Source organism: Solanum stenotomum, chromosome 11, assembly GCF_019186545.1.
Source record: "Solanum stenotomum isolate F172 chromosome 11, ASM1918654v1, whole genome shotgun sequence".
Lineage (NCBI taxonomy): Eukaryota > Viridiplantae > Streptophyta > Magnoliopsida > Solanales > Solanaceae > Solanum > Solanum stenotomum.
In genome coordinates this window covers 43,553,220-43,562,768 of record NC_064292.1, presented here as the reverse complement: position 1 = coordinate 43,562,768, position 9,549 = coordinate 43,553,220, and the positions used below count along the sequence as shown (strand labels likewise).

At 36.7% G+C, this 9,549-nt stretch overlaps 1 protein-coding gene across 1 annotated transcript; it reads right to left on the bottom strand.

Moving 5' to 3' along the window:
- Positions 1 to 543: 543 nt before the first annotated feature.
- LOC125845427 (uncharacterized) lies at positions 544 to 9,166 on the bottom strand. The gene is made up of 4 exons (XM_049524930.1): positions 8,909 to 9,166; positions 8,612 to 8,699; positions 1,337 to 1,489; positions 544 to 769 (listed from the first exon to the last, which is right to left on the bottom strand). The coding sequence occupies exons 1-4, from the start codon at positions 9,039 to 9,041 to the stop codon at positions 733 to 735; spliced, it is 411 nt and encodes a 136-aa protein (XP_049380887.1). The 5' UTR covers positions 9,042 to 9,166; the 3' UTR covers positions 544 to 732.
- Between the last annotated feature and the right edge of the window lie 383 nt (positions 9,167 to 9,549).

Here is a 9,549-nt window from a genome sequence, read left to right as displayed (position 1 = left end):
TAACTATGTTGGGGTCTCTAGACTGACACTAGAAATTGTTATTGAAACAATGTATATATGGTATTCATGTATTGTTCCTATCTGAAATAACACTAACTTGCATTTTAGTCTAGCTCCCAAACAATGTATATATGGTCATTAAAAATATTTTAATTAAATTTAGAAGGTAAAAAATTGTTTTTACAAGAAAATCAACAATAATAACTAAAAAAATGATTCATCAAGTTTAGTAATGGGATGATGAAGAATATTGCAGTGTAGCCTCAACTATTTATATCATATTTTGTACACCTTTTCCTTCATTAATACTTCAACTGAATATTGAAATTCCATTGAAGCTAAATCTTTCACTTCTGGAGAGGCCAAAAAAAACCATTTGGATATCGTGAAAGACGTTTGAACGTGAATGGAAGACATGTCTCGAGTCATAAAACATTACGAAACTGCCCTTTCGTTGCAGCCCCTGAGGTGTCGGGGATGAAACAGTGCATGACATGCTTTAAGTAAAAGATATACTAATCGAAGTCTTTTGAAACAAACCACTTCACAAGACATATTTCCTTGAGCTTTCCAATGAAATATCAAGTTAATAATAATCATAATGTAGAAAGAAGCGATGAGCGTTCAATATTTGGTGCTTAGCCTCACTGCACAACCAACACACATTTATACAAGTAACTGTAACTCTTTCTTGACAGAATGGATCCAAGTAAGACCCCATCGAGTGTCCTCTCAAGATTCTGAATGTGATGTCCAATAGACCAGACCGCTGAAATATGTCAAAAAGTAAACTCCACAGTTAGCTTACAAGGACCAGAAGCATGATCTCTTTTTTCTCATAATGTATGTGAAAAATGCAGGCTAAGCAGAGCTACATGACACAACTGAACACAACATAGATGTGATGTATTCTTTTTCATGTACAAACCGGAGAACGTGTTTGTTTGTTATTCTTAAATGGGACAAGAAAAGAAGTAGAAAGCTACCTAGAATTTTAATTCGAGCATTCCACTTTATTAGCAACACTGGAGAAGAGAGGTTCACTACATTGAAAGCACGTAGTAAACCTACTTGACTCTGATATTCTTGGTAAGACACTGGTTCAAAACCATTGCTTTCTATTCAAGCACCATTATGGCAAAAAATAAATGTATACAGCGAGGGGGAAGAGAGGAGAAGGCAGAGAGGACAGGTGGATGAACAACAACGCTCAACTAAAAATTAGTGCATAAAAATAACCTTTAAGTAAAAAACCTTTATGCAACAATCACCCTTTCTCGCATGACATCGAAGGCTCTATAAGGCAGCAAAACCAAATAAATATTAAGCAAATTACCTGATTAAGACAAACACACATTGCAGAACACCTGCAACTCCTGTCCAAGCTGAAGGACCAGATTTTCCCAGTGCATCTTGTATCAATAGACCAACTGATGCCGCCAATGACACGAAGGATACAACATATGCAATAAATAGCCACAGCTTCAACCTGCATTGTCAACATTGAAACAGTTGAGCAATTCAATGTGACAAGGAAAAGCAAATAGAATCAGAAATCTATAATTTTTTGATAATCTCGAAGCATACATGATACATCTATTAAAAGAAATAAAATGTGCAAGGATGGATCAAAGATAAACGACAATACCTAACCAATAATAACTATCATTATGCCTCAGACAGGGAGGAAAAAACATGAAAGGATTCCGTAGCTCTTTCACAAGCGATAACAAATGCAAATTATGGTGATCAAGCATCATTCTATTCATTCCACGAGACTGAATAACTAATTAAAGCTTGGCAACAAACCCTTAAGATGATAAGACCAGGCGACCAAAATCGAATTGCTCAAAAGAAGCAACAAAGCCTCACAAAAAGCGTCTCTACCCAAAATCATGACTCATCCCCATGAAATTATAGGAGTACTAAGACAAATGAAGATTATATGAAGTGGACAGGAAATAAGCAAGGCCAACTTTCTGTGCAGTCAGTTAATGGTGAATATAACACCTCAAATTACCAGATCGGTTGTTGACCATGGAAGATGATATGGAGAGCCAGTTCCATATAAAGATGCATGCTTCACATGGTTGTTAGCAAAAAAGGTTGTATTAACACACGATAACCTCAGCAAGAGAGGCTATCCTATGTGCCCAAGATGTTACCTATGTGGGGAGTCGTTAGAGACAATGGCTGGTCAGCTATAGAATTTTTTTTATAAACATGAGAGGAATTAGGTGGGCTATGCCAAGAAGAATAATTGAAGTTTGAGCTAGTTGGAACAATGAGGGTAGACTATCCTGTAAGAAAGAGAGATGGTGGATTATCCCTGCTTGTATTTGGTGTACAATTAGAAGAAAAAGAAATCAAAGGCGTTTTGAAGACAAATGTAGCTCTCCGGATGGAAGTCAAAATATTTTTCATTTGGAGGTAGACTGACCCTGATAACTTCTGTCTTAGATGCTCTACCAAATTATATGATGTCCCATTTTCATATCCCCCAGGCTATTGTGCACAGGATGGATAAAATCAAGAGATCTTTTCTTTGGCTAGGTAATAAGGAGAAAGGAGAAAAGAGGTTTTTATTTAGTCAAAAAGGAAAAATCTTACCAGAAGTAGACGGTAGGATGGGCATCAAGAATCGTAAGAACCAGAGCAAAGCTCTTCAGGTGAAATAGTTATGGAAATACTCTTAGGAATCCCAAGCTTTTTGGAGTAGTGTTATCTAAACCAAGTAAGGGGAGCTGGATGATTGGGTTTCTAAAAAAGTTACTACACCTTGTGGTGTAACCCTATGGAGATCTATTAGGCCATACTGGCCTTTGCTTAAAAGTCAGTCTACTATCAAGGTTCACAATAGCAACAAGACTATTTTTTGGACAGACAAGGGGTTACTACAAAAGTTATTTCTTGAATTGTTTCCTGCGGCCCAACATCAACACAACACAATAGTTGAGGCGTGGATCCATCAAGGATGGAATTTGATCCTCAAAAGGCATTTGAATGATTGGGAGATCCCAAGGCAATCTAATTTTTACAAGTTTTTGGAAACTTTTCAAGGGCCACAAAGTGGAGTGGACTGCTTAGGGCGGAATAGCAAAGGTATTTACAAGGTGAGGGAGGGGTACAAGAGTCCAAATTAAGCTTAGCCATGGATCACTACCAGACCATGGAAGCACATTTGGAAAGTAAAAGTGCATTTAAACGGGACCTGTTTCACTTGGCTTTTAGCTAATGAGGCTGGTCCTAACCCATGGAAATCTATCAAAGAGGGGAATATCCCTATGCACAAGATGTTATTAATGTGATAGTGAGGCTGAGACAATTAATCATCTTTTCCTGTAATACATAGTCATTGACCAGCCATGAAAGATTTTTATCGATCGCAAAGGCATCTCATGGATAATCCCTAGTAAGATTGTTGACACTCTTTTTAGCTGGGAGGAAGCTGGAATTAGTGCAAGAAACAGAGAAAGATGGAGAATTATCCCAGCATATATTTGGTGGACCATCTGGGAAAGAGATAAATGCCAGATGTTTTAAAGATAGGAGCAGCAATGTGCAGAAGATCAAGCTTAACTGTATATTGTTATTCTACTTTTGGTGTACAAAGGCTTATTCGGAAGACACTGAAACAATTCTAGATGTTTTAGAGTCTGTTTAGGATTACAATCTCAAATTTGTATTTGGTGCTTCTTTCTTCTTTTATTAATATGATTTTTTCAGTACTATCTAACTACAGGCTCTAATACAAATTGTTATGTAACCAGTTCAAGAGAAAAGGACAAATGTAGCTCTATACAAAAGTTGAAGATGAATTGTCTGGTTCTTTTCTATTTTTGGTGCAAGTAACCATACCTATAAGATTGTGATGCTATTGTTGATGCCTTAGACAACTCACAAGCTATTTTTGATGCCTTAGATAATTCACCCCTTGGATGGTCTTCTCCACATGAATGTCCATGGCATAAGTCAGGAGGACTTTATCTCAAGGAACATTAGTCTCATACAAACAAGGCATAACTCCAGAAGATACCTAATCAAAGTCAACTCGTGTCCTCTATGTCATGAACTGTCCTACTAATGTGCCATGTTCAACTTTAGAAGTGTTAGCGCCGTATAAGCTTTTGCATCAGATTGCATATCGGGGCATCAACAACTTCATAATCAAGTTCATTTTGACCTGGATAGTTAAAGTGCTCATCGATCTTGCCTGGGTTGATATCAAACTCCATGCTCCACTCCACCTGCCTCATCTTCAACAGATCATTTTTATACACATATTGAATGTTGACATAGAACTCTTCTATCAATATGATGTTTGCATCCCTGGCCTTTTGAGAAAATGTTCCATTTTATTGTGTGCAGTGGATAAGTTTGTCGACAAACTTCGAATATCAAAGCAGACTCGGAGACTTAGTTCTTCTAAAGTTCCATCCTTGATGAACCTTCTCTTCTTGCTCATGTATTTTTTTTTTGGATAAGTAATTAATGCTTCTATAAATTTGTGCACTAAGCCAGTGCAATAGGCATAATTACAGGCTGTGCAATCTCTCTATTATGTCTAACATTCCATCTACATCATTTACGATAACCAGATTGCAACAAAAAACTACCAAAAAAGACAACTCTGTTTAAGGTTGTGCATGTTACTCTTTTTGCCTTCAAAAATTATATTCTTTCTTTCGAGCTAGATAGTCCACCAAATGACCTGAGGTATGGTGTTCCAAATTTTCAGAGATTTCTTCTTAAACCCTCTCTGTTTCAACCTAGAGATAACTCAATAATGGAATTAGGCATGGTCCAACTTATGTCTAGAATGACAAAAAACATATTCCATAGCCGGCTCGTGATCCTACAATGCAGGAAGAGGTGGTGAACTTCTTCCGAGTGCTCTTCACACAGTGGACATCTGCTGCACAGTTGAATCTTCCTCTTTTGCAGGTTCAATTGTGTGAGACAAGCCTCCATAGCATCTGTCCAAGAGAAACAAGAGACCTTCAAAGGTGCTTTATTTCTCCAAATCTTATCCAAGAGTCATAAGACCCTATCGATGCTAGAATCTAGCATGTGGTAACAATCTCTTACTGAAAAGAGTCCCTGGTGATGGCTTTTTCAACTGATGGAATCTGTTCTGTTGTGGTCTAGTCTTATGCTGCTTAACAACTGAAGCAATTGGCAAAGTCTTTCTAGTTCCCAATCATTAATATTTCTTCTTAGAACAAGATTCCATTCTTGTGTTGAACAAAACATCGCAATTTCTCCCTTTTGATGAGAAGATAAGTTGACGATATCCATGAATTGGTCTTTCAGAGGGGCGTAACCAGCCATGTGTGTTCCCAAAACCTAATTTCCCTCCTATTACCGAGAATAAAGCCCATATGTGACTTGAATTTGTTCCAGTAGCTTCAGTCCTCGGATATGCTTCCACAGTCCAGTAACATGAGGTATTGTTGAGATTTCGGTAATCCAGGGACTCTCAAGTGTGATATTTTACACCAAAACCCTCCTCCAAAGTGCATCTACCTCCTTGTTGAACCTTCCATGTCATTTCATCAACATGCTATCGTTATGTCTCTATAATTTTTTAGTTCCAAGACCGCCTTTCCTTGTCTCCAGTGACTTCTTTTCATTCACAAGGCAGAAAGAATTAGATTGTTTATTTCCTATCCAAAGGAAGTTTCATCTCAATCCGTCCAATCTTTTCAGAAGAAGTGAGCTGAGCACACTGTTGATCAGAGTGACACTGGCCCCCAATGAAAGATATTGTCTCTTCCAGCCTGCCAACTTCTTGCTCTTGTTGTTGTGAAGCATTTTCTGAACGTGTTGCTTCAGGTTGGGGGGAATGAACTGGTTACTGGTTAGGGGCTTGAAAGTTTACCGGATTAAGTTGGAGTGCCACTTGATACCCGTTAAAGCTGGGTGAGCTACACTTAAGTGGGCTGGACTCAGTTGCACATATAATTGGGAGAGTGACAATAAACAAAACTTGAAAAAAATTGGTCTGGGAGCTTTTTTGGCTGCATGTTCAACTTGAAAAGGATGAGCCTTAAACTGATTTGACCGAACTGAACTTAGTTCTCTTCGGTGTTGATTTACATTTCCACACATGCAAAAACAGAAAAAGTTCAACCAGAAATTTTCGATGACTGAAGCTTTAGCGTTTTATGGTTTCAGTACTTGATTTTTATTTATTTATTGCAACTATGAAGTCAATGGGCCAAACAATATTATGCCCTTGAGAAAAAAGAGAGGTATATGCCCTCCAGTTGAATCCATCCTTATTACATAGTTGGGACTTTTTGGTGGTGGGCATTACAATTCCATTGCCTGCTAATATGTGTGAATTTCAAATTTTCAAGGAAGTAATATTCACCTGGAATTGCTTTTATGCTTCGTTTATGGGAAAGAATAACCAAGCACCACAGGCATGCATCATATGTTTACTTCCTTTTGTTCATGAAGTAGATGAAGCTTGAACTTAGCATGTATACCTAAAGCTACTCCTTTGTGCTCCATTGTGTTTTAATTTAGTCTTACAATCTCCCAATCATTGAGTTGCCTTCTGAAACTGAGATTCCAGCCATTGGTTTTTTTTTCCATAAAGGTAAAAGAGATTCCAGCCATTGTTTGCCCATACTTCCCCACAATTGCTTCTTGTTGCGGGCATAAAGTATGAATACCAGGAAAGAGTTCTTCCAAGGCACCTTTGCCTATTCATTTGTCTTTCCAGAAGGAAATCTTCAAACAATCACCTCCATAAGGACTACTGGACAACATTTGTTACTCATCTTCCTTTCATCCCATAGTTAGCCTTGATTACATCTTTCCAAATAACCTCTCCTTCCGTTGAAAATCTCCATAGTCATTTCATCAGTAAACTTTGATACTGCATTCTTAAGTTCCTAATGCCTAACTCGAATCCCCCATTCTTCTTACTAGCTGTGATAGTTTCCGATTTAACCAGATGGATTTTCCTTTTATAAGTGTATCCTTGCCAAGAGAAGCTCCTTCTAAATGCATCTATTCTTTTCACCACTTATAGGGATAGGAAATAGAGACATAAATGTAAAATTTGCAAATAAAGTAACTAATTTCAACATTCAGTATAAATAAATGTCGATATAAACCCAACTCCTCAAAGGTGATACTCAAAAACTGTCTCTTCTCATTAAGATCACCTTAGTGTATCGTTACTTAAAGCCCATGACTTCACTCATAAAATGATGATCACTTTAGATCGCTTTAAAATACGAAGTAATGGCTTTTAATGAAAATGATTTGGATAGCTTGCATACTGTATTGGCATCCTTAGGGCAACTCAGGTTCTGGAGAAATTTTAGTACTCATGCTAGAAAAACACAGTACTGTAACAGTTCAAGATAGACCATTGGAAGAAGGTGTTGATGAGCCAATTATGACATCCTATGAAGTTTCATCCACGGATTTAACAGTTGTGCAGTTTAAGGAGATCCACCTGTTGTGAAGATTACACAAGATGTTAAATTTAAGAGATACTACCTAGCACAGCTATTGATACAAATAATAAGATGGTAAACCCATCAAGCTTAGAAAGAGGCTACAAATCCTTTTTTTTGTGAACTTAACTGATCTATCCTTGTAAAGCTTGCATCTTCTTGATGCCTTGAAATGAATCTACTTACTTCATCAAAAAAAAAAACACAGTGAGCATGACTTATTTTCTGCAATTGACTCCTTCGCAAATGTATATTTTTCCCCAACTTCAATATACAGTGGTGAAGGAATAAACGCCGGCAACACATCCTACTTAATGGTGAAGTTTCATGGGACTCAATTAATGGCTCATCTACATCATCCTCCGATGGTCTAGCATGAGCAGTAAGAGTCCAGCACAACTACAAGAACCTTCTCCAAGACTCAAATTAACCTTGATTTCCTTTGCTCGCAGTTGTGCATGTCAAATTTCTATTGCACCAACCAATCATTTTCTCAATTTCTTTTCCAACTAGACAATCTTTAATCCAAGAGGTGATTTGTGATGCTCTCTAACAAAAGGCGTGTGAAGTGATAGATGGAAGAGATTACTCCTAGCCGTTTGTAATCAACTGCGAGGAAAAAAGGAGCACACTAGATCAAGACTTGGAGGGAAAAGAGTTGATCAATTGACATTTTCGGACACCTTTGTTGCTCCTCTCTCTCTCTCTCTCTTCCTTCTCATCCCACTCTCACACCTAAACCTTTCAACTTGATTGCAGGTGCAAATCAAAAGATTGAGGTGAACTAGTGTAGTCGAAGTAACTGTAATACATTGAACATACTCAAAAATTACCAATAAAAACATTTTTTTCTTTTAGTTGCACTTGATTGAGTCAATTACACCACTATTGTGTAATTAAACTACAGCGATACAATTGATAATCCTGAATAGCAAACCACTTTCTGTAATCTCTATCTCAGGCGAAACAATCAGAACAAGACATACAAATTACTACTCAAGAAGCTAGAAGGATCAATGTTCAAGCCAATGAAACATCAACACCCAGAAAAAGGGGGTCGATCTTTGAACAAATTTAAGTCCAATTCTCAACAACAAACGAGTTCATTCACATAGAATACATTATTTTCATACCTCCACTCTCCTTCATCATAAGGTGAGTAATCAATATCCTCTTTTCTGACGCAATTAAACATCAAAGCAGCCAAAGATGCAAATATACCTACAATATTCCAAATAACAAAAAAGGTGAACAAAACAAAAACCTTACTCAAAACCCATATATCAAAAATCAAGAATCATATCCAAAAACCTACATGTCAAGAATCAAGTCAAAAATCAACCATCTTAGTAAAACCCTATATCAACAACCCAGAAAAATCAAGAATTAACGCACACCCACAAGAAATGAGGGAAATTAAAGAGAAGTACCAGGAAGATAATGAAGGAAAGAGATTTTGACGGAGCTACAAACAACGGCGTCAACCCAGAACCACCATCCGGCGCCGAAGACAGCACCGGAGACCCCAGGTCCAAATATAGCCCATAGCTCTGAAAAATCCATTAAATTAACAAGAAAATTGATAGAAAAAGTGTAAATTGATCAGAAATTCTCTTTGAGAAGAGGGATTTCTTCAGATTCGTGAGCTCTCCTGGTCTTGTCTTCAATGTCACTTTTACAGTAGTTGTATTATTATTTTATCTTTTCTTAATGCTTTTCAGACAAATTAATTTTTCTTTTCAAAAAAAAAAAAAAAGTTTTGCATAATGTTTTTTTTAAACAGTGTCCCTAAATTCTAAAAATATTCTACTGGTTTGATAGTACGAGAAGTGATTTTAATTTGACCAAAATTTGACTAATTAAGAATATTTCTTTCATTTTAATAAAAAAATATTATGTTTTTTACCAGACTTCGAATAACAATGAAAACTTCGTACGGAATATTTATATCAAATTAATATAATTTATTATTAATAAAGTAAAATACACGTTAATTAATCAATGCAATAAATTATGAAATTTTATAGGGATACTTTTGTAAATAGTCACCATAATAAATTTAATTATACTT

Excerpts from the sequence above, each read along its gene's own strand:
- LOC125845427 (XM_049524930.1), bottom strand. The coding sequence starts at position 9,041 with ATGGATTTTTCAGAGCTATGGGCTATATTTGGACCTGGGGTCTCCGGT. Across the intron at positions 1,490-8,611 it reads TATGATGAAGGAGAGTGGAG|GTTGAAGCTGTGGCTATTTA; the intron begins GTATGAAAATAA and ends TTGACAATGCAG. Across the intron at positions 770-1,336 it reads TGTGTGTTTGTCTTAATCAG|CGGTCTGGTCTATTGGACAT; the intron begins GTAATTTGCTTA and ends GACATATTTCAG.